The 26,283-nt window shown below is 28.6% G+C and overlaps 3 protein-coding genes across 4 annotated transcripts in view; 2 read left to right on the top strand and 1 right to left on the bottom strand.

The window, feature by feature from the left end:
* Nucleotides 1-9,305, top strand: part of LOC148237681 (uncharacterized) — an 11,007-nt gene extending 1,702 nt beyond the window's left edge. Inside the window, exons 2-7 of the mRNA XM_088205235.1 lie at nucleotides 4,012-4,377; nucleotides 4,449-4,668; nucleotides 4,739-5,098; nucleotides 8,454-8,576; nucleotides 8,645-8,761; nucleotides 8,827-9,305. Of these exons, the coding sequence (XP_088061361.1) occupies nucleotides 4,033-4,377; nucleotides 4,449-4,668; nucleotides 4,739-5,098; nucleotides 8,454-8,576; nucleotides 8,645-8,761; nucleotides 8,827-9,074 (1,413 nt within the window). The 5' untranslated portion in view covers nucleotides 4,012-4,032 and the 3' untranslated portion in view covers nucleotides 9,075-9,305. The remainder of the gene's footprint in view (nucleotides 1-4,011; nucleotides 4,378-4,448; nucleotides 4,669-4,738; nucleotides 5,099-8,453; nucleotides 8,577-8,644; nucleotides 8,762-8,826) is intronic.
* LOC148237682 (presequence protease, mitochondrial) lies at nucleotides 627-3,974 on the top strand. Its single transcript, XM_088205234.1, has 2 exons — nucleotides 627-702; nucleotides 793-3,974. The coding sequence occupies exon 2, from the start codon at nucleotides 825-827 to the stop codon at nucleotides 3,894-3,896; it is 3,072 nt and encodes a 1,023-aa protein (XP_088061360.1). The 5' UTR covers nucleotides 627-702; nucleotides 793-824; the 3' UTR covers nucleotides 3,897-3,974.
* RYa (RYamide) lies at nucleotides 9,285-26,283 on the bottom strand. 2 transcript variants are annotated; one of them, XM_088205241.1, is made up of 6 exons: nucleotides 26,163-26,283; nucleotides 25,217-25,343; nucleotides 11,594-11,772; nucleotides 11,439-11,520; nucleotides 10,723-10,959; nucleotides 9,285-9,645 (listed from the first exon to the last, which is right to left on the bottom strand). In XM_088205241.1, exons 3-6 carry the CDS (start codon nucleotides 11,748-11,750, stop codon nucleotides 9,618-9,620), a joined length of 504 nt encoding a protein of 167 aa, XP_088061367.1. In that variant the 5' UTR covers nucleotides 11,751-11,772; nucleotides 25,217-25,343; nucleotides 26,163-26,283; the 3' UTR covers nucleotides 9,285-9,617. The 2 variants fall into 2 exon arrangements, with proteins under 2 accessions (XP_088061367.1, XP_088061366.1); XM_088205240.1 differs by having other exon boundaries at nucleotides 25,221-25,343.

The raw sequence follows: 26,283 nt of genomic DNA, 5'->3' as shown, positions 1-26,283 counted from the left end.
AGGTTTTTAATTCTTTTTAGAACACTAAGTGATTTTTTCCTTTAGTTAATATAATAGCAAAAATTAAATCTTGATCCATTATCAATAATTTATTATAAATATTATTTCTAGTTGTTTTGTACACAAAAGTTTAAAATTGGGTTTGTGAACACGCTTCAGCATACCTCTAACTTTATACCTACGTACAATTAAGGTGTATTTTCGAAAAAAAATTAATTTGATAAAAAAATTTTCTGTGAAATTAAGTTTTATACCTACCTTATCATTGTTTTAAATCACATACTATTTTAAATCCATCTATGAAAACTCACTGACAAAAAACTTGAACTTCACTGACAATTCACTGATAAAAAAACACATTCGGAAAATCTACTTTTATATAATAGACTTTCGGCTTTAACGGACACCCCCTTTCCCCAATTAGTCAGTTATATCGAGGTTTTACTGTAATTTATAAATATATCTCGACATTTTTTTCATAGAAAATGTCAGCTTTACTAATACTGATAATTTTTAAAAATAAGTCCTATTGATGTGGTGCACATATATCAGCTACCTTTATTAAGTAATTAAACAACAATAGTAATATTTGTATTAAAAAAATATGCTTTAGTCAATTTTTTGTTTTGTTAGGGCTGAATTGTATTATAACCTTTAAAACCGACTGTCAAATCGCGTGAGGCCGAAGTTTTATAAGCTGATGTAATTATATTATAAAATCTCAAATTGTTTATTTTAGAAGTTACTACTTCTTTTTGGTACATATACTAAATGAAATATATTGAATTTTAGGTTCGCCAGGTATAACTAAATAACATAACATAATGCTTAGCCATTTGATTAAGAACGCTTTGGTCGTTCGCAAGAGGATATTAACCAGTTGCATTAATCATCATTCAGTGAAAGCGCTTTCCACGAAATCTGCCCTGAAAGAAAATGTTGCACAAGGCGAGAACAAATTCATCACTGGAAGTACGTATCATGGATTTGTATGCACTGACGTCCAACACGTCAGCGAGTTCAACTTGACGGCTATTATGTTTCAACACGAAAAAACAAAAACGGAGTATTTACACCTTCAGAGAGATGATCCGAACAATGTGTTTTCTATAAATTTTAGAACTACACCATTCAATTCAACTGGCTTACCTCATATTCTAGAGCATATCGTATTATGCGGATCTAAAAAGTATCCGGTGAGAGATCCATTTTTCAAAATGCTCAATAGATCTATGGCGACTTTTATGAACGCTATGACTGGAGCAGATTATACAATGTATCCATTTTCTTCTCAAAACGAGGTGGATTATAGAAATTTACAGAAAATTTATTTGGACGCAGTCTTCGAGCCGAACTTAAATCATATGGATTTTTTGCAAGAAGGATGGCGCTTGGAATATTCAGATCTGAATAACAAAGGATCGAATTTGAAGTTTAAAGGAGTTGTATTTAACGAGATGAAAGGAGCTTTTTCTGAAAATAGCGCAATTTTCGGACAGAAGTTTTTAAACACGATTTTACCTAGTCATACGTATGGGTATGTTTCGGGAGGCGATCCATTGCAGATTCCGAATCTTACAGTTAAGGACTTGAGAGAGTTTCATGGTAGATATTACCATCCTAGTAATAGTAAGCTTTTTTCATATGGAAATTTCCCAGTGGAAAAGAATTTAGAGATTTGCGATCAATTGTATTTGAATAGATTTGATTGTATTGATTCGTCTCATAGTATCGTACCGTCCCAACCCAGATGGGATTCTCCCCTTAAAATGAACGTTGAGTGTCGCTATGATAAAATGGGTGCACCACTAAACGTTCAAAATCAAATAGCAGTCGGGTATTTGATGTGCGATATCACAAATATATATGAAACATTTGTATTACAAGTATTATCTCAGCTGTTGGTAACCGGACCGAACTCGGCATTTTATAAAAGCTTAGTGGAACCGAATATATCTGGTGGTTTTAATTCGACCACAGGCTACGATCCGTCTATGAAAGATACGATGTTTGCGGTCGGATTGCAAGATTTAGAAGTCGATAAGTTTGAAAAAGTCGAAGAGATTATTCAAGATACTATAAATAAAACTATCGTCGAAGGATTTGACAAGAATCATCTAGAGAGTGTGATTCATGGAATAGAATTGGGAATCAAACATCAGACGACCAAATTTGGATTGACTTCGTTGTTCAATCTGGTTCCTTTATGGAATCACGGAGGATCTGTGATGGAAGCTTTGCAAGTCGAAAAATTCTTAAGCACTTTGAAAGAAAAACTTAAAAATCCGAAATATCTCACCGAAAGATTGGAGCATTATTTTGTGTCCAACAATCACAAACTCACGTTGACGATGACGCCCGATGAAGCGTATGAATCTAAATTGGCAAAAGAGGAAGAACGTCTATTATCGAGCAAAATCAACAGTTTGAACGATAAAGATAAAGCTGATATTTACGATAACGGATTGAAACTAGCCACATCGCAAAAGTCTCAAGAGAATATTGACGTTTTACCGTGTCTCGCATTGAAAGATATCGCCAAAGAAATGGCAAAGGTTCCTCTAAAATTAACTAAGATGAACGAAATACCCACTCAGATTTGCAAAGCTAATACTAATAATGTAACATATTTTAGGGCTGTGTTAGATATGACGGATCTTACCGACGAAATGAAGTTTTTGATTCCGTTATTTAATGATGTTGTCATAGCAATGGATACAAAGAAACGCGGCTATAGGGAATTTGATCAACTCGTCAATTTGAAAACTGGCGGATTAAGCTTTTCGACGCATATCGTCGATCAAGTGAATAATCCTGGAAAATATGAACAAGGAGTGCTCATATCTAGTCATTGCTTGGATCATAATTTGGAGGAGATGATGTCGATTTGGCGCGAGATATTCGATAAACCGTTGTTTAAAGACACGAATCGTTTCAAGATGCTTTACGATCAATATGTTTCTAATTTGACGTGTAATATTGCTAGTAACGGTCACGTTTACGCGATGCAAGGTGCTAGCAGCTTAGTCTCAAAAGAAGGAATCTTAAAAGAAAACATTATGGGATTGAAGCATGTCAATTTTATTAAAAGTCTTAAGAATATAAGCAGTGATGGTGTAATGAGAAGAGTGGCAGAAATAGCCGCGAAGATGTTGAACGGTAATAGGATGAGGATGGCGATCAATTTGAGCAAAGATAGAGATGAAAAATTTTTGTCTGCTTTTGAAGGATTTTCTAAGAGCATTCCTTTTACAAGCGAAGGAATGTTGGGAGTCGAATTATCGCAGAATGAAAATGTCAGTAAAATAACCAATTGTATGCATTACGTGAACAACTTTTCTGTTAATTATTGCGCCAAGGCTATAAAAACAGTTCCGTTTGTTCATAAAGATTTCGCAAAACTGAGGGTTTTGGCGAAGTTTTTGAGCTCAAAATATCTGCATCCGGTCGTCAGAGAACAGAACGGCGCTTACGGCGGCGGAGCGATGGTGAACGACGACGGAGTATTTATGTTCTTCTCGTATCGTGATCCAAATTGTAGAGTGACTCTGGACGTATTTGATAACGTAGCAGACTGGTTTAAAAATAATCATAAAAAGATTTTGAACGAACAATCGCTATTTGAGGCTAAGTTGGGAATTCTGCAAAAGATTGATGCTCCCATTGCCGAGTGTAATAAAGGAATGTACGAGTTTTTGAGCGGTATGAGTGATGATATTTTACAAAAACATAGAAATGATGTACTCAACACAACTGTAGAGGAACTAGTGTATGCTTGCGATATGTATTTAACCAAAATTCAATCAGGAAAGTGTGTAGTCGGACCTGGAGAGACTTCTGGTAAGAATCTAACTAAAGGCTGGGAGAATTGGAGCATTGTTAATTTTGATAAATAATGTTTTGTATAGAAATAAATAGTTACTATTTTATATATATGTGATATTAAGTACGTTGAATAAAAATAATTCAATAAGGCAATGTTTTTTATTGATTTCATTTTATTTGTTACAGATATAGTCATAACTTAGTAACATGTCATTACCAAATGATTACGTAACTTATGATGAATATTTTTTGGACGCTCTTACTTTTCTGAAAGACTATCAAATTCTATATAACTATGCAAACACAAACATACTGTGCGATAATGTATTGAAGAGATGTAAATCAATTAATATTGTTGAATTCAATGAAAAGTTACATAGATTAATACCGAGCAATTTTGACAATAATGTCATAGCATCGAATAATAAAAAAGCAATCATAAAGGGGTTGAGCTTCAAAAAACAACATGAGATACATCAACTATGCGAATTGATTAGAAATGAATGCAAAAATAAAAATATATCATCTATTATAGATTTAGGTTGTGGATTGGTAAGATATCATATAAATTATATATAAAACATTAATAATCCAATACTTTATATGTTAATTAATTTTTTTAGGGTTATTTAAGTCAATTACTCAACGAGTTTGATTTAAAAGTCTTAGGAATCGAAGGTGATAATAAACGAGTAGATAGAGCTATTGAAAGACAAGAAAAGTATTTTATATCATCTTTAAAAAAAGTTCATTATGTGAATCATTTTATAACGGAAGAATCAGTTCCTTTGATGCTTGAATATGTAAATAAATATTTTTCAAACGAAAGCTTCATGTTGACAGGTTAATTGAGTCTATCTTAAATTAGTATATTAAATAAAATATATTATTATATTATATTTATTTTAATAAGGTTTACACGCGTGCGCTGATTTAACAATAGAATCTATTAAATTATTCATAAGCATGGAATCTTGCAAAGGTATTGTGATCATGCCGTGTTGCTACCACAAAATGAGGGAAAAGTGTGGCTTAACGACTTGTAAAATGGATGGCGTGAATAGTCAATCTAGTGAAGAATATATTAATATACCGTTGAGCGAATCGATGCAAAAGGCTTATGCGAAGCTCGACGGTTCAACATTTATAAAGCGACCTTTTTTGAGATTGAGCTGCCAGTCTTCACAAGCAATGTGGAGCGCAAAAGAGCAGGACAAATCTAGAATATTTCATCTTTTAAGTAGAGCTGTTTTACAATTTTATGCTTATGAAGGTATGTATATATTATTAGATTGGCTTCTCTACTTATTTATTTACATATTAACACTTTCAAAAGGTAACTATAATAATTTTGGAATTATTTATGCTTCAATAAATAAAAAATTGGGTTGACAATTATTTCCATTTACTAGAAAAGCAAGGAAAAATGAAAAAGTGTTAGTAATATAAATATATGGTCAGCTAATAATTATAAATGGCCAGTAAGGCTCTGGTTATCTCTATTATCTGGCCATAAGCAATACTGACAATAAGCGATTTAATTTTCAGATATTTTGTAGTCAATTTTGACAGAGCCATTTCACAATGCAAAATGTCTAGTGGCGCATATTATGGTTCTCCGTTATAAAACAACATTCATTCAAAATATGATATAACTATATTTTAAAGATTCTGTATTTTTCTGAGTGAAATAAATTAGTATTGATACTGCTCATTCGTATGAAACAATATTTTATTAAAATAATGCCCATTTATTATAAATACTAACAAGTTATATAAAATACTAATCATTATATGCGAGGGCTAATTGTCAGGGGAGTTATTTGCACGGAGGGTTATATTTCATTGGCACGCGTACACGTATACTATCGGCGTAACAAATAAACTTGTTCTGCCAGTCGCAAATAATTATAGTTATATTATGCTTTTAGCAAGTAATTGTGACAAATTTTGTCTCATGCTCAAGGGGTGGTAAAGACATTTAAATTTATGTAAAACCGTAGTACGAATACTTTTTCATCAATTGTATGTTTTGTTTTACAAAAGTATGTGAAAAAGAGTAAAAAAATCGCCTAACATAAAAGTGCAGCGTTTGGTGTTTCCTGAATTATTCAATTTAAAAAGTGTATATTCTGGTAGTCAAATGGTGTTCTGGAGCGTTTCATGATAAGTATATTTGGCTGTATTATTATGATGATATAAATGGGTGAATGCAATGATGCAATGGATTAGCGGATATAAAATTGCCATAAAGATATAATCGTTTAAGTGGTGATAAAGCGAATTTTAGTGCCATTTTCATGACAAGATACTCGTGTTATTGCTTGCGAAAAGTGCTATCGAAAATGTTTTATAACAAAATTAGTCTACCTTGTATTATTTCATTTAATTCTGGGACTGTTTAAGATAACTAATTGGGCATTTTGATTATTTGTTTGGGAAGATGAAACGATTAAGTTTATTGATTATAGAAATTATACAAATATAGAATAACAGTTACGATTATTTGACGATTTATATTATATACATCATGAGTGAGTTGTTGGATTCGCAGAAGGTTTTTTTTATTATTATAATATATAGAATTATATTTAATATACATATATTTAACTTTTTCATTGTTAAAAATAGACATAAAATATAATATAGCTATTTTTAATAATAATTTATTGTATAGGTATATAGAGAATATATAAGAAGCATGCCATTTATCATAAATTTTCGTTAAGAACGCGTCTCGTTTAACACCTTCCCGCCTCCGCATATTATAAACCTGAACGTTTTTTTCTTCTAATTATGTTCATAATATTATTCACGGAGTGATTTATCATTTTTTTGTTAGACTTTATCAAAACAAGTTTAACTCTCGCATTTGCTGGATTACCGAGGTGCCGCTAAACGTAATCATTCGGGATTTGCGTAATAGGTTTATGAATGTTATTAAGTCGGACGCCATGTTTGTCCGTATTAACTATGTATTTGCCGATTAAGCGATCGCCAGATATAAATGTATTTCACGATAATGGCTATAGGCTTTGTTCGCGTCGGCTATTAAACAAGTAGGATTTATTCCCGATTTGTATATTGAATTGCTTTAGACGATTCAATTAAAGCGACCATTAAAATACATAAGCTAACTATATTAGCTATATTCAGGATGAATTTATGTATTCAAAAATCAAGCTGCATAGTGAGAAAAGTTGTGCTTTACTGACTTTCCATACCTTCCAAGTTAGCGTCACTACGATTTCAAATTATAATTGAAAAGATTTGCCAAAACAAAAATTTTGCTGCGCTTCGTTTCTTTGCGTATATAATATAATAGTATGTAGAGTACTTAACATTATAAAAAAAGGCTAGATAACATTGAGTTACATGTAGGAGAAAAAAATACTAAATCAGTCATACATACTATACTATACTATACTATAAAAAAATATGCGTGTCAAAAATCTAAAAAACCTAGCTTAACCTAAGTGAGCGCTCCCACTGCGACGGCGGCTGCACGATTTTATTGCTTTTGACGTGACTTCTGAGAAGGAATAATTGTTTTTTGCGCTCTCCTATTGGTCAAAATTCGGTTTAGATATGCTTCATTCGATTCTAACTTATTGTAAGTCGTAACATTGTTATAAAAAGTCTTAAATAATAAATCGAAATAATAAAAAAACGACTATTGACTGACTAACTTTTATCCCCCCCCCCTCTGGAACCCTTTGAGCGGTATCGCCGTACATGTACGGTGGACGATCATTCACTGTTTTGAGGTACCCCAGATAGTTTTATACTTACATATATACCTGAAGAAATAATAAATAAAATACATTGTATTTATGTAATATTTATTTTAATTTGATTTAATTTAAATTATATAATATATAGAAAATAATACAAATAAATGAACATTTCAAAAATATTTTATAATAATTTTATTAAAAAAAATATGATATAAATGTTTGTTCACAAAAGTCAAATAATAAATGAAAAATATGTGAAATAAATCAACAAAAAATAGTAAAATAAATTAAACCAATAAAATCTTAATAATCACTAATTTTTTCTATAATTTACCATAAATGCAATATAAAATATTAATAAATAAATAACAACAGAAATATATATGAAAAAATACGTAAAATTAACTCACTCCCAGGTGTATATTAGCAAATTAACAAATGTGTATAAATTAACTCACCACCCAAAGGGTTGTATTTTTGTGTTCAGTCTCATTGTTCTGTCTTTGATGCCATTTCTTTTGAGTGGTAACTTCACTTAATAATAGCATCTTTATATTTTTTAACATGTCACCCAAAATGTCTTGGCATGTCATCTTTGACACGCATGTCTTAGGTTTGAAATCAATGTTTTAGAGTATATATGACTATTTTATTTTTACCTATTCTTTGAAAATACAGAAATTGCTCGAATTATGGTTTTGATCGATTTAAGCAATTTGGCAAGGAAGCTACTGAACCTTTAATTTTTATTTATTGTAATCTTTATTACAGTCGTCTAATAATTATCGAACAGTAACCCGAACTTCAATTATTAACTGCATTATACTTACGTATACAAAATATATTTGAATAGAAATGTATACTAAAGTTGTAATTGCTTTAAACTTTCAGAAAAATTAAGACTCGTTAAAAAGAAACGGAGAGCAGTGAGCAAATTAAAATCTAATGAATGTGACTTTGAATCATTTCTCCAAGACGCTTTGACTTATGGATATTCTTTTGAAAAGTTGAAAGGTTTGTTTGTCACTATACGTTTTAATCAACTTACTACGTATATTAAATATCCTATGTAATTTCTCTAGGTACCGAATCTAATTATGATGCAGAAACAAATAGAACTGCCGCCACATCCGCCAGAGAGGAAGCGGATGCTGGGACTAGCAAAAAACAAGATGAAAAACTCCACTGTCGTAGTACAGGTAATTTTATTATTTGTTGTGCTATAAATGCTTTTGATTTGTTTATACATGTTTTTTTAATGTAGAAGTTCACATTGAACACATAAGAGCTTTATGGTATTCTCTGACTCCCGATGACTTCTCGGCGGCTAAGCTTTTGCTGAAACTTCAAGATTCCATGCAGGTATTCTGCGAAAACTTTGTGCTCCTAGACAAGTTGGCGTATTTGAACGAGCAAAGGAAATCGCTGAACTCGAATATGTGTTTTAAATTTGTGAAAGTGACAGATGAGAAAATATCGCCAAGATGTTTCGCACTCGTCGCTTCTAAGTAAATATATGTAACATTTCATATAAAATGTACTATTGAATTTATAAAATAAAACTGCATCGGAAAATGTACGTGAATACTTACAAATATCTTGAATGGAGTCTATTATGTTCCAACAGTTGTATTTTCCTATTTTTATAACCATATAAATGTAACGTTATTTTTATGTCATCTATGTATGATGTGTGTTGCGGGACGAATAAAATGTAATAAATGCTCGTTCATGAATTTAAAATTTATTTCTATACATTAACATACATTAAAGTAATCAAATATATAGTATATATGCGAAACATATCCATATAGTGACTAATACATATATAATGTAAAGGATATACAGTAACAACTTGATCTCAGGACGTTGAAATTTTCCAGCCATTAAAATTTCAACATCCTAGATTTACACAGATTAATTTACACTGAAAATATATTTTTATATTATTAATTAACATTTTTTGATAACACAAATTATTGATATTGTTTTAATATTATAATATGTTACAGAAAGTTGACTTGGTTCATACTTCTCGATCATTTTTCTCGACTCTTACAGCGCAATGCTCGGGTCCATGTCTCTGAAAGTATAAATAAAAGATCCGTGTTAATATAGCAATTTTTAACGAAGTGTAATGGCTAATCATATTTTTTTTCAATAAACAATTTATTTGATTATATATTTATATACAGGTTGATCGAAAAACGTAAGTTCTTATAAGAAAATTCAATCTCTATTCAAAGCTGTTTCTACGATTAATTAAGTGATAATATTTAATTGTTATTTAATCAATACATAAATGATTTACCCCTATGAAAACTGCAGGAAGGATTCAACTGTATGTTGATGATACAGTGCTAATATATAACTCTAAAAAATACAAAGACATGCAATCGACAAAATTATATCGTAGAGGTATTATATCGTTCTAAAAATGAGTTTCCATACTTGACGAACTGATTTCTATCGATCAAGTAATTTGAGAATGACTTCGTGAGACCTTCAGAAAATTCGGAATTAGATAACTTTTTTGTAAGTAAATCGCGATAGACTTTATCAAACGCCTTTTCAAAATCTGTGTATATGGCGTCCACTTGTATACCATGGTCCAATGTTAGAAATAAACTTAAGGTAAGTGACAGTGGATCGAGATTAGCGAAAATCATGTTGCTGTTCAAAAGCATACATATAATAATGAAGTGCTTTTGATTGTACACATTAAATTCAATTAATTAAATTATTATATAATTATGTTATTATAATTAGATAAATAAATTATTTGTTTAATATTTACGCATTACAAAATTACAGCTTTTCTAAAATGTATAAATATATATATATTTTATCTATTAGCTATCGCGTGATGGTGGATTTATTTTTAACTACACCATGCGTAGATTTCAGGAGTTTGTCCTCAGCCGCAGGACATTATTATTAGATACCGAGAATCCACTCCCAAATACAGCGCTTAATAAATGTATTTATACATCCCCAATATTTACATTCGCCTTTTCTCTTATTAACAGAAATCGAAAAAGGTTTTATAGAATCGAATTGGCGATTCAAAATTTTGTTGACAGAGGACGAACGATACGTACGCTAAAACGGATCCAATTTCAATTTTGCTCCATGTGTTTAAATATTAGGCATGTCGTACCTGCTGTAGCACCTGTAGATGTTGGCTATGCCGAGATGAGCACACCTCAGCGCTCGGTTGTGCTGGGGATGCAGAGGGTCGTATGACATCGCGTCTTCGAAAATGGCGTCGTTCTTGAGGTCCAGCACCTTCTGGGGGTGCACGTCCTGATAGTCGTCGGGAGCCGAGTAAGAGTTGTACACCTCTCCCGAGTCCATACCCAGCGCCCTCTTTCCGTATCTGCTTCCCATGAAGAATCTACGAAGACGTGGTAAGAAAGGTTGCATACATGAAATGGCACTCAAACGTTTTAAACATAATCAGTTTTCAAAATGATGGGGCAGAGTGCTTTCAAATGAAACTGCAACTTGAACTTAGATCTTCATTCTAGGACGAGATTTTGTTTCTTTCAACCAAACACTAAGAGCACACTGTTGCTGCATAAAACATACTTTATTTTAATTTAATGAAATTTATAATTTGACTTTATTTTAATTATTATCATAAAACCATTTCAATAGTTGTTTATGGATTGCATTAACGTTTACGTTTAATAGATTTACAAAAAGGACAAGTCTTTCGGCACGACTGATATTGAAATGCAAATTTCAGGACATAATCTAATAATCATAATCCACGATATACAAAGACCTTTGAGGATTGTTTTGATAAATTATAAAACACCCACACTACACATACACTACGTGTTCAAAATTAATAAAACACATAATAAATACCTATCCGTTCTGGGCGTCACTTGAACTGTTGTTTGCTGTCCAGATCTTCCATACCGCGAACCCATGTAGAACGGTCTATTTTCTATGAAATAAAATTAGTTCATTATATCATAATGCCAAACAGGAATTATGAATTTTAATGGGCAATAACTTACGATCACTCTTTTTGTTCTCGTAAAAATTTTGCGCGTTAGTGAACGTGCAGATAAAAGGTGAGATTACAAGGTAGATGAGGAATAGTTTAAGTGGCAATCCGTTTAGGGGCTTCATTGTGTTTCCGCCAGAAAGTTGACTGTTTGCTGCTTTGTTCATTATCGTATTTTGGTGGAAAGATCTGAAACCAAAATTATTAAATTATACACTAACGATCAATTATGCAAAAAATATGCTTTATATCTAATCGTATATTCGATGTAGTTAAACATTTAAAAATCGTATACGTAAGTAAAATTTTAAGTAATGGGTATGTCAGTTCTAGTGGTAATTAACATAATGTATGCGTGGAAGTATTATAAAAAACGCATTTGAGAGATTGCGAATTCTAATTAAAGAAAAAAGACTCCAAGTTAAATCCTCATATTCCGCCATGTATAAATGTTAATGCATGTTTGAGTAAGTTTCGGTTAACTTTGAACCCTCGTCTGGTATGAATATGCACGAGCGGCTAAGAGCTTATTCGTAATATTTTTTCTTTAGCAGTCGTAAAATATAAAACAACGCTTTTTTATCACTGTAAGTGGTATTTTATGTATATTTTAGAGTTATTATTAATGATGTTTGAAGTTAGATATTTAATCAAATGTAAAATCTCTAGCTTTTCTTAGGCTTATAACATTTTAACTTTGTTTTTCAAACCAAATTAACACTTGAATGAAATTTGATGCTAGTTATACCACATTGAATATAAATTGATTGAATCTTAGCCTTTACATTTGCAATTATATATAAATTAATTGCCCAAGTAAAGGATGAAGCATACAAAGAATCACAAAATCTCAATCGAAATACAAAATGTACGAGATGTGATTTATAATTTTCTCTTGCACGTGTCTTGAATTACTGTATTTTGGATTATAAGTATTTTACGCTACCAATTAAACTTCAATTGAATATAGTGTATTTTGCTAATCCGAAACATGTACATTTTCAACAATACATTATAAAATACAATAGCCAAAGGAGTTGTCAAAAAAGAATAAAAAATAATGATTTATCACTTGAACTTTAATAAAATATAATATAAATAGTAAACACGTACGTGTAAAAGGAGATTCAACTCTATGTATTTCGATGCGATCTGATTATGCTATTTATGATAGCAATCTAAACATAATTTTTAAATACTAGTAAAAATTAAATACATATGTATATAATATAGAATAATTATGTATAGAGTAAGTAATGCATAAATGATATAAAAATTATTCAAGACTTTTGAATGGATTATATATTTTCTGCGCATATGAGTGATTGGGTTAAATTACGCATGGTTAGTACAGAATTACAGTGAATCGGTAGTAATAAAATGGCGGACTTAATAGTTACGTCTATTGCGGTTCGTTTCACGCTAATACAACCGTCGCTGTTACAATGTACTTCCATGCAAATAAAAGTGCATTTCATTACCGATTTGAAAGCACAAATTTATCTTATCAAGTACAGAAATTGCATTGTTAGATAATAAGCTGATTTAACTAATTTATTTTCTATCTCGTTATTGCTACAAAGTTTACTAATCTGTGAGGCGTGTTTCTGAATCTCTTTAGAGGAAATATATGAAATGATTTTAAGGAAAGTGTGAACTGTCTCTTGGTTAAAAATTTTAATTTATGTATTTATGTAAGGCAATAAAATGAGACCTTCTAAACTGCAAAGATGTTAGATAAAAATACATTTAAGTACTTCTAAAGACTACTGAAAATGTAAAAGCAACTTTTGATTGCGAGCTTTCGAGTGCCTCAAAGAGTCGTGATCGCGTCCCTTATTCTTCACCGTCGCGATCTGGACTTCAACGCTTGAGAATACTCCTCTTACACGAGCCTTTAAGCCTACGTGAGATGGTGCTCATTTATTTTAGTTATACATAATTGTTTTTTTTTTCAATATTTAATTTTATATTTTCTTTATAATAAGTATCATGACGCATTTGGTAAGCTTGTCAAGTCATGATGATCAGATTTGTAATAAAATTAAAAGTTTGATTCTTCTCATAAGATGTGCTTACTAATTTGAGTTTTTCCGGTTTTCTATTAAATGTCATATATAATAGTTATCTCTTAACTTTAAAATGTTATATCTGTATTTATATAAGGCATCAAAATGTCAAATAAAATAAAGTACAAGGAGTAATGTACGTGTTTTGTTATTATTATTGAAACTTGGCATAAGTTAATCATTATTTACTATGTATGTTTTTTAATGAAAGTGTTTTTATTTATAAAAAAATAATATTTTTTATTTATTTAAGCTTTGTAACATTTGTAAGTATAGGTTCTCATTGTTTGACTTGTGGCAAATAATAATACAAAATTTGTCTTGGCTGTGTGATTGTCTTCTGTGGTTATTTGTGCAGTAATAGGTTAACAAAAGGAGGATTTGGCTTCGTTGCTGAAAATGTGAACTCGAGTGTTAACTTCACTCGGTAGTTCGCAATTATCTAATTGCATACTCAATACAGAGCGATACATTGTTTAGAAAATAAGGATCCATTTAATTAAAAATACTGGTACAATTTAATCAAATATATTTTCACATTTAGTTTAGTTTAAATTTTAAACAAATGAAATAATCTAATGATTTAATTTGTTGTATTGAATAAAAAACACTATATGAAAAAAAAATACGAGATACAAAATAATTTATATAGAATAGGGTTTATTTATTTTATCCTTTGCTGTATTTATGCATTTTTCATCCTTCGGGAATATTTATTATGATTCACACCATTGAAAATTTGCTCTTGTTTGTTCAATTCTCCACTCTACTGAGACTGGTTACAATCAGCTGCAGACGTATGAAATTAATATTTAAAAGATAAACGATTTTTTTATCTTTTTATGGCAAAGAATAGGGTCAAATGAACGCCATAAAAAACAATGTACAATATTAACATCCACTGCTCATTGTATTTTATTTATTAATTAGAAAACATCCCAGTAAGAAAATTTATATAAATTGAAAAATATAGAGAATCATTATCATTTTTATTAGATAATTTTAATTAATTCTGACATAATCATCTTCAAGAATGTCCCTTTAAAAACTGGCACATTCTGTGTTAACTATAATGTTTTAAAATTGTTACAGTGTCCTGAGAAAATAACTATCAAACACAGTAAAAAAATAAACATAATCAGAGTAACGTGATTTTATTTGTTTTGATGACCACATTGCTTGTTATCTATATTGATTTATATATTGGTTTAGACCAGTAAAGTTTAGAATATTATCTTATGATTTTCATTAAATACATGTGACGTAATATGTATATATTAAAAAATATTCGATAATTAGACTTCATATTGTAGTGAATTTACTACAAAAAATTGCAAGTTCAATGAATTTATTTAAAAAATGGCAATCTAGACCACTAAAATCAGATCCGTAAATGTCTAAGATGGTTTAAAAGAAACAAACGGATAATTATGATATTAAGAATTATCATGGATGTGGGAGACCAGCAAAGATAGACGATGATGTCCTGGCTGCAAACAATAGAAGCTAATCCTACTCAAACTAGCTTACAGTGCATAGACACGTAAAGAAATTGGGAAGGCTTGGAGGCAATGTGTATGAATTCCACACAAATTGAGCGAAGAAAACAAGACGGCGCTAAGAGCATCTGGATTTTGAAGCTGGTCGCCTTGTTTCGATAATTTGATAACCAGATATAAGAAATGGGCCTTGTTCAAAAAAATCGTCGAAGAATACAGTGGTTATCCTAAGGTTATGTAGTAAAAACCTCGAAGCCCGGTTCACTGTAAAACATATATTTTGTGTGTATGGTGGTATTAAAAAGAGATTGTGGGTTATGTTTTCAAACCTGGGCAAGGTTCTATTGTGATCAGCTGAATCATTTGCACAAAAAAATAAAGATAAATAAGCATGCACTTTTCAACAGAAGTCGAATAGTTCTACAACACGACAATGCGCGTCCCTATATGGAAAAATTGACTCTCTGTTTTATCTCATCCAACTTATTCTTCAGACCTTGCTCCTTCGATGCAATACTTCATATATGGAAAAAAGTAAAATGAAAGCGATATGAAATAATTTGAAACAGATAGAATTGAAATAATGACCGAGAGGAAATAAATTACATTATGAATCATTAAAATAAAAATAAATATTCAAGTATTTTTTGGATTAATTAAAAAAAAACATAAATTTTGGGATTACCTAATATAAATTATTACATTATTTCATTTAAAAATTACTCATTCTAAACATTTATAAACTGTTCGAGTGTTGTGATTTTTTTATGAAAATAAACTGTTTAAAACGGTTGTAATTGCGTGAAAATAATATTGTTGTATTTTATAAAATCAAACAGAATGCCTTAATATAGAGATCTATTATAATTATAATAATAAATTATTTTTACTTGTGAAATAAATAAGCAAATAATTAAATTTTAATATCATACATAAAATATTAATAGTAATTTGTGGCGATGATTATTAGACGGTAAATGTTATAGATTTTATTTCAATAAACATAAATAAAACCTTTTTATAATTAAAAGAGGCGAATGAAATTAGGGATGCGTTGACTGTGTCCGAATTGTCTGTTTTTGATATTTAATGTTACACAATGAACGTGTTCATACAGAATTATCACTGATGTCGAACATAAATTCCCCAATGTCGAGAAGCTTATTAAAATTTATTCAAGCGTCATTTTAAAGCTTATTTTATAAAGTGAGTTTTAATTTTTCTCATATAACATTCCCTTTTAAAAATTAAATAGCAGACATCGTATTAACGCTATTTAATTTGAAAAGCGATATGTCTATTTTATATCCTTAAAAAAAATGCTTAACAAAATACCAATTAATGAGATATGTTCGAAAGGATTCAATTGTGAAGTACTGAATTAATTCTGAGGCTAGGAAAATATCTTTGTAGCCAAAGAAGTCGATTTCATTAATACGAATCGATGTGGAGATTCGCACAACAGAGGAATTGTACTCAATGGAAATGCAATTTTGTGTTAGCAACATTTAATTATTTCTTAGTAGTAAATAAAAGAGGTTGTTCATGACGTATTAAAAAAGTATCATTTGATAAAAACATCACATTTCACACCTTATCTTTATATTATAATAATTTATCTACTTTGTAATGTAAAATAAGAAACGCTTCTAGAATGGTGATTTTTTATCGCGAAAAGAATAACTTTATTCAAATGCGATATGATAAACGTAATCTTGTAGATATTCACATCTTATCTTATAGATGTAAAATGGTTATACGTGAGGTGACACTTCAATATTATATTTATGTCTCACACATATATGTATATATAAATATTACAATGTTATATAAAGGTTGAAAATGCACGGTAAATTTTCCATCTAGCCTGATTTACGCGAAAACCAATAAAGACGTATCTCCGGTAGAAAAAACATCACCCTGCAGACATTCATTAGAAAGTATATTGCTTTATATACGTATATGTATTAAACATGGGATACTATGATTTAATGGAATAAAACATGGACACCTATAAAATAACGTATACGATAATTATTTCATAAAAAATTTTCGTTTCATGCATTGGTTTTTCTCATATCAAATACCATTGTATGATGGTAAAGTTTTTCTTTGATCATATTATTAAATTATAAAGACTGTTGAACCGTTGTAGTTAAATTTACATACATAAAAGTTTGTATTTGTTTTTTGATGTTTATTGTTCATTAGAACTGCGGCGAAACATCTTATAAAAAATATGTTTAGCGCTTAATGTAATTTGAGTATCGATCGATTTTTCCATTTAAATGTTAAAGTTCCTCTCAAACGCAGTTATAAGTTAGTAAATAAGATGTAAATTTTGAATGATAAGGGTTGAGCAAACTACGGTTTGCGTATTTAAACCTTTTGTATTATCATCACGTCAGATGAAATGAATAAAATATTCAATTTTGATTTTCATCCAGTTATTTGAATTATACGGAATACGATTTATATTCTTAGTTAGCCTTTAAATATTATATCTGCAGAATTTTTATATACTATATAATTTTTTTAATTACCATAACTGATAATAAAATATTGTTAAAATTTCGTTTAATATAATTGTTTTATCAATCAACATTCATGGCTTAATTTTCGGATACATTTCAAGAAGTACAAATAATATTTCATATGTCAGAATAAGATTGCATCACTTTCAAAGGCAGGACTAAAATAGAGAGTTGACATTTTAAATAAATTAAAAAATATGTCTTAAATGTTGACAAATTATAACAAACAGAATTTTTATACGATTATGATTACGATAAAACGTTGATATACCGGAAACGCGACTTTCCACTTTTTTCTGTTTCCATTGTAATAATTAAGCAATAAACGATAGAATAAATTGTTTTTTTGTAATATAATATATATTAGAAATAAAACTTGAAATTCAAGTTGAAAGTACTATATTTATAAAGTGTTCCAAAATTAACGCAAGATTTATTGCGATAATTTTGGGACACATTTATTTATTATTTATAATTATGAGTTGACTTTATATGTCCTAATTATTTTCTTACTACTGAAAAAGACTAAAAGTTCTAAAAGAAAACTTATTTACATTTCTGTGTCAAAAAATATGGCAAAATGTTTTTTTCTTGTTGAATACATACATATAGCCCGTCCAAGATGTTAGCGCTCATCATCGTTGTGTTGGAAATAAGGGTGCGTGTACGCATGCATGCATACATACATAGTTTTCCGCGAATTTGTTTACACTGATAGGAGAACGTTACAAATACTAAATCAGGGCTGTTTTAAGGGTAGGGTGACCATACGTGGGAAATTGAATTAAAAATTATAATGTGTTATATTTTTATTATAAATTATTGTCATGTTGTGGTATTTTGTAATCAATAAAACAATTCCTGTAATATTCTATTGACAGTGGCGTAGGGGGCGGGCCGCCCCGGGCGGCACTTGCTTGGGGGCGGCATATTTGCGATGGGATCGTCTAGTGTAGTACTTAGCCTTAAATGCACTAAAATATATATATATATATATATATATATATATATATATATATATATATATATATATATATATATATATATATATATATATATATATATATATATATATATATATATATATATATCCACGAATAGCAAGAGCTTAACAATAATCAATTAATTATTTTAAGAAATGCTGATTTTATGACCATGCAAAAAATGTACGGCAATTTTAAGGATCGCCCCGGGCACCACATACCCTAACTACGCCACTGTCTATTGGTATTTTAAAAAATATTATATTGAACAGATATTCAACCTGGAGAGAGATACCAAAACTGCTCTCATGTTTTTGAGTTAAATATGTATATAAATAAACAAAAAATGTTAGAAAGTGATATTTTACACTGTCTTCAACAAATTAAATTAAAAAAGTAAAAATTAATTGCACTTGTAATTTCACATGGTCACCCTATTATATTCTCTCACCAATACTATGACGATGAGCGTTCATATCTTGGACGGACTATACAAGATATTCATTATGAGTTAGAGAATTTTCAACACCTAATATGTACGACCTAGCACGATTTTACTCAATCATCACGTAATTGAAACTTTTTGGCAACAAATTATCTGGGGCAAAATAATACTAAATAATAATAACTAGTACAAAAAATAGTGAAATTGAATATGATACACATTTAAAAAAACTTACTAATAAAATGTTTAATGTATTCTAGAGCTTTACACAACTTTAACCGACATTTAAATAATCGTTCGTATTATGTCACTAAAATTTATATAGTTATACGCGAATGTATTAAAAATCATTAGTTTTGTATAGTTAATATACAGTTTATTCAAATATAAAGGACCAAATATTTTAGAAGAAACTGAACCACTAGCAATAACGCGACAATGAAAAATACAAAAAATACAATGTCCCAAAATTAACGCAAAAAAACTTGCGTTTATTTTGGGACACCTTTATAAAACCAATTTTTAATTGCAACAAAAAGCTAACTAAAATATAATATACAAATATAAATGAAAGGCTCTATTGGATATATGTATATTGATTTTTTCTCAGAATTTATGTGTCATTTCAACAACACTTTCTAATTAATTTTTACAATTATTTTTCAACGAAAAATAAATCTATTTTTTTACATTGGATTATAAATGATAGTACCAATTTAAGTTCAATATAGTTTGTATATGTAATATATATATAAAATAAAAGCAGAATATTAAAGAGACTTGATCTAAAAATATGAGTAAATTTAGTCAATGTGTCCAAAGTCATTTTCTTACTATGCTCGAGTGCCACTCAAAAGTGCCTATCGAATTACACCATGATTTTTCTTATCAAGTAATTCTACACATATTATAAATGTTTGATATAACTATAATATTATCCCACCATCATAGTAATTCGATCTAGTATTTCTCGTAAACGTGTGTGTGTATTTTCACGCGAAATTTAATATAATTTGGAATAATCATTTTACGCTTAACGCTCTCGTTTGGGTTTCGCGCTTTTTGAGGTGTAGGGTTCAGAGTGAGTAGGTGTACGTCTCTTCTCCTTTGACTACACTTGCCTTCGTTCTAATCCTCGTCTTTATCATAATACACATAATACACAATATCCCGTCGGCGAGGTATTAAATCTGTTTTTGGCAGAGGCGCAATCTCGCTCGCCGGACATGCTCGCGGAAAATGCGCCGTTTTGTTAATATTGTTGTATTTCGTTTTTTATCGTTGTCTGTTGTTGCTCTTCAGTTAAAATTAGTCAAGAGTTATTGTCTTTTTCTTCTTTGGAAAAACGAGAACACGCACAGGGACATTATTCAAATCGTGACGCGGATCGTTTTCGAACGTTTTCTTTTGATCGCTTTGTACTAGAGTTTTCCGAATGTTTATAACGACTGAGATGGTGTAATTATTCCATGAGTATTTTTATAACACAAATAACATTAAATGGCGTAAATGATCGATATTGCGAGTTTTTCATTTTCAAGAAACACGTACAACTGTACCAGTATTATTAAAAAATACGAGAATCGAAAATTAATGTTTAAATCTAAAATAAAAGTATATCATTATAAAGGTTATTTGGAAAGTAACGATACAAAGTGTCTTAATTTCAGAAAAAAATAAGTACTTGCAATTATTCTTTTATTTTGTGATGGAACTCAAAAACAATTTGTTTATGTTAATGGCATTTTGCCTAATCAAAAATAATAAAAATAGTGCCAGAAATCAAAAACAGGAAGAAGTAACGTTCATTATTAAAAAAGGATTGAAATGTTGTGATTTATAAACTCATTAAAAATAATAATATTAAGCGCTTTAATGGGCATTTAACCTTCAATGAATTTTATGAACAATGCAAAAAAGCATTATTTAACAAACGGTTAAAAAAATATTAGGCGATTGAAAGCTCAGTGTGCGTTCAGTAAAAAATTAATAAAATGGTGTACTGAAGACATAAAGTCGTGCTTTATGTAAACATTTATGTAGGTTTGATGATATTATACTGATGTACACTGAGTGTACATTACATCTTATTATATAAATGTCTCTATAAAATATTCCTATTTTAGGGACTCTTCCCCGATAAGCTTACATATAAAAATTATAGGACCGCAATGTATAAAAAAATATTGAAAGTAACAAAAATAAATATTCCGTCAATAAAATCGAATATCAATTCAGCAATAGTCAAACCTATGATGTAAATCAGATTGTTCACCTAAAGTGGTTTTTATCCTGATTATTTAATATTATTATTGTAAATAAATATTTAGTTTGTTCAAGTTTTGTACATTTAATTGACGGATTTATATAAAGGAATTGCAATATCCAAATTATTACGTTTTGACTTTGACTATTATTAAAATAATTATATTGTACTAATATTTCTGTTTTCTGCATTGTAAATAGCTTTTATTTTTACATGTATGCTGAGTATATATTTTTTATAACAAGGGGAAGGCTAGCCATTAATAAATAAGATAGAAGAATGGAATGAGTCGCTGACTATTGACATGAAAGTGCTGGGTTCGAATACATATGAACCTTAGTGTATTTAAAATTCTACTGTATCTAGGAGATCAGAATTAGTGATTATTATATAATTATAATTATGCTCGATTATCACAGATTAGGTTTACCTAGATTTTACTAATCTCACTGATAAATATAGTGTGATTAATTAAAATCGAGCTAGGTCGTACATATTAAATATTGAAAATTTTCTGTTATTCGAAATTTTATTGAAAAATTACCCGAGAAAATGTCATCATCATTTACAATAACGTAAGCAGAAGAAAGCCATCCCTGGATAATGAAAAATATTTAGTATCACCACTCTAAAGTTATGTATACATTTTAGATATTATATTTAGTTTATATATGTCAATATAAAAGTAAAAATATTAAATAAAAATTAATTAAAAGCAGATCTTGATATCATAACATATTGTCTGATTTTATAAAATTCAACAATATTATTCTAACGCGTCAGAAGCAATTGGGCGGTATTAGAATAATACAAATTTAATTAATAAGGATACATAATATTTTTCATGGATAATATTATAAAAAAAATATTTGATATATTTTTAACGGTTATAATGTTAATAATAATATAGAATTCTTTGTTTTAACAATTATATAATCATATATATAATACATACATACCCAATTTACATGTACATAAAATTTATGTGAAAGTTAAGAATCTTTTTTGTAATATAAATTAACAAAGACTCTTGAAATTCATTTTTATCTTTTTTACCTTAAATACAATTAGAATTTGGCATAAAAAAGTTTATTTTTTAGCTTTTCAAGCTGTACCATACAAAGCTGATTTTTAAAATAACTCGTGAGTTGTTAGTGTTAGAAAAAATCTTCAAAGAAAGTTAATTTAAATAATTTCCTATTAAGCCCACATTAGTTCAAACTATATTATAAACAATATTTTATTTAAGTATATTATGTATTATACACTATATATATATTATGTATTATACACTATTTTAATAAGTATTTAATAAGAAATAAAGATGTACATAAATATAATACTAGAAATAGAGAAAATTTAAAAATAATTAAGTATAAGAAAACGAGTACGGCTAGGGGAATTATGTACGGAGGTTTTAATTTATATAATAGTCTTCCAAGAGAAATCCGAAACAGCAAAAATATAACGGGTTTTATAAATGGAATAAAAAAACACCTTCGTACATATAGAAATAAAATATTATAATATTAAGTCTTTATTATTGTATATTTTTTCTTTCTGTTATGTATTTTTTATATATTTTTATATATGTTTACTAAATTTGTTAGATGTAAAGATTAGCTATTAAGCTAAATAAATTAATAAAATAAAAAATAAAATAATGAGCAATAATAATTGTAAGATAAAAAATCTTTGTTTCATGGTAACAAAGTATTTTAAAAGTACATATAATTTTATCTCATTAAATATGTGATAAAACTAAAACGTCCATAGAAAATCGATTTAAATGACTAATTTTTTTTATTCTTTTTATATTTTTTATCCTAATAATCGTTAAAGAAAATTAACATAAAATTTTTATCTTAACTGTGAATTTAAATGCGTTGTTTAATATAACAAGCACTAAACATTTTCAACAAAAGCAACTACTAAACATTGTTCAACCTTTTAATACTATATCTAGTGATGGTGTAAAGTGTTCGATATTAATAAATACACTAAGGTAAACACTAAATTATTAAGTAGAAATACTAAGCACTATAATAATTTATTTTCCGCAGGTTCGCTCCTCACAACCCACGCCATTTGTATTTTAGTATATAATTACTATATTAAAACATATATACAATGTCAAATTAATTATATTATATCACCTACGTATGTTTTCGCCTTTAACGGTATGATAATTTTACGAATCTAAAATAAACTAAATAAAAATGCATAGAATATTTCTTCATTTAAAAATGTATTTACATATATTTGCTCGTTTTCCATATTATAATTAAATGCTTGGATTATACTCGTGATCATGGCAAGAACATTATTGCTGAAATATAGGTCGAATAGACACAATCACATCAATATATTAATATATATTTATTTTATAATTATTATAAAAAATAGCCAACTTTAATAATATGACAGATATGGTAACGCGATTTGAAATGCGGTGCTTTATAATATTAACATTTTCTTAAAGTAGATTTTTCTATTTTATGAAAAATGTAGTGACTTTATAATAATATGAATCTAATTATCTTAGGTTTTGCTCATTTTAATATATATTATGTAGCTTCTAGATAGATAAATTTATGGTAATAAATATATTGACACACATAATAAAATAAAAGTTTATTTAATTTATATTCGAAAGCAAAAAAACATTGTATATTTCATATCATTTATATACTGAAAATATATATTCATATTATTGATACACAAGAAATCAGAGATAAAATTGGTTATGGTTTTTTTTAAATACAGACATTTCAATATTAAGAATCATTTTTTATGTTGGATATTAAGTAAATAGTATATCGGTTAATTTAAATCTATAATAATATATACTGATCATTGGCACATTTTTAATGTAAAAATAATTAATAGTCATATTATTATTATAGTCCAAGTTTATATTTAGTATCATATATAAAGTTTGCCATTTTTCTTATATTTTTAGTAAATAATATTTAAATTTGTAATAATAATCTTGCTATAAATAATTGCCGAAACGAGTCGTTTATTTTATGACTAGAAATTTCGCAGTACTTTGCCAAATAAGTTTTTAACTATTTTAAATATTTGTATGATTTAAAAAAAATTATATGCAGAAGCAAAATAATCACTAGAATAATAATATAAAACATTCAGTAAATGTGCAGTTTACTACTGAGAATTTTATTTTCCTAAAAAAATAATAATTGTGATTTATCAAAATCTAGTATTTAGTTATTTATTCAGGATTATCTTGTCAAAACAATAACGAAAGATAATACAATAAATGAAAAATGCAATTTCACTTATACGATATACTAAATCAAGTTATCGTTCCTTTGTAGTACAAAACTTGTTGCATTATGAACATATTAAATAGGTTTAGTATGAACAAAACCTTATTACTAATCTAAATAGTAATATTATGAAAATAAGATTTAATAATTAATTTAAATTGTAAGATTAGTTCAGGATAAAAACGGTAGTTACATATGTACCAAAACCAAATTTCCCTATATATTTCAATTAAACCATTTTATAAATAATTTCGTTACTATAATATATTATTTTCAGTCCCGATTAATATATTGAAAAATATATTTTCCTATTTTTATCAATTATATTGAATATTTATTATGTATACTATAAATTATGAATATAAATATTGAGCTTAAGATTTTTTTATAATTAAATAGTAATTATAGATCACGATTTCTGTAGTGATAAGCTTATATACTTTCGAAAAATATATAATATTGTAAAATTTTGGAAATGTTATAAATAATACAGTGAATTTCAATGTAGTATTTTAAAAATAAATAGTTAAAAAGTCAGACGTACTCACGTTAAATGCGACCGGAAGCGGAGTGCGTCCCTTGATAAACTTCCGCTGCTGAAGGCTGCTGAAGACTGACTCGCCACCAGTCAGCACAGCCGCCATTTTTATACCCTCTTCAACAGATACAACCTGCGTACAATTTTATCTTATTCCCACACACAGACATATACCAGTTGACTTATAACGCTCAATGCATTCTAATAATGCTCACGTATCCCTCGTGTAATTGTATACATTATGTACCTGTGTTTTACTAAAAAGTATTATTTTTTGTTTGTTAAATAAATAAACTAAGACAAACATCTGAACGTAGAGTATATCGTTTTTTTTTCATTTTAAATAATCAAATTCAAAAATGACTTTGTTTCGTTTAAAAAAAGGTGAGATAAATCGCTATTTATTTAACTAGAATTTAATAATTAAAATGTGCTCCATTTATAGAAATGGTTTTTTGTCAACGATTTAAAAATAAATAATTCTTTCGATAATGAAAAATATTTATTTTTAGAGGTTGTGAAATCGTCGAAGACTTTTATAATATCCCTCTGATTATTGAATTTCGTATTTCAAAGAAATGTCCAAATGTTTTAAAATGTGATAATCTGTGGGGAAAGGTCAGGGGACCATAGGGAACAAGGCAAAATTTACAATCCTAATTCGTTTAATTTTGAACAATAAATAGTAAAGTATGAAGTGTCGCATAATCACAATATCGGATGTTTTATGGTTAATTTTCTATGCATAGTTTTAATCTCCCTACAATATTATTCTACTGTTATAGTCTCGCCAGGTTTAAGAAGCTAAAAATAATAATAATTATTTTTAAGCTAAAGAACAGATTTCGAAACATTGTTATTTTTCGATTCGGTGAGTTGACGCAGTACCCATTTATTTAACTTTTCATATGGCATCTTAATCTGCTGTGTATTTAGATTAATTGCAACTTACCCTAATTTTTTTCAGCAACGGTAAATAGAGGTCTTCCACGGAGCTTATTTTTAAGAATAAAAACGCCACGCCAGTACAAAATTTCAGGAATCATCGCCTTAAAGTTATCTGACTAACAGTA

The sequence above is a fragment of the Plectrocnemia conspersa genome, unplaced genomic scaffold (genome assembly GCF_051122295.1).
Source record: "Plectrocnemia conspersa isolate PC_06_02 unplaced genomic scaffold, ASM5112229v1 ptg000002l, whole genome shotgun sequence".
In the NCBI taxonomy this organism is placed as follows: Eukaryota; Metazoa; Arthropoda; class Insecta; order Trichoptera; family Polycentropodidae; genus Plectrocnemia; species Plectrocnemia conspersa.
Note: the sequence above shows the minus strand (reverse complement) of the source record. Positions and strands in the feature narration are given on the sequence as shown.

Bases quoted from the DNA above. Each gene is read 5' to 3' on its own strand.
- LOC148237682 (XM_088205234.1), top strand. From the start codon at position 825: ATGCTTAGCCATTTGATTAAGAACGCTTTGGTCGTTCGCAAGAGGATA.
- RYa (XM_088205241.1), bottom strand. From the start codon at position 11,750: ATGAACAAAGCAGCAAACAGTCAACTTTCTGGCGGAAACACAATGAAG. The intron at 11,521-11,593 runs GTAAGTTATTGC...TTTATTTCATAG, and splicing joins CGAGAACAAAAAGAGTGATC to AAAATAGACCGTTCTACATG. The intron at 9,646-10,722 runs GTACGACATGCC...TTATACTTTCAG, and splicing joins ATCTACAGGTGCTACAGCAG to AGACATGGACCCGAGCATTG.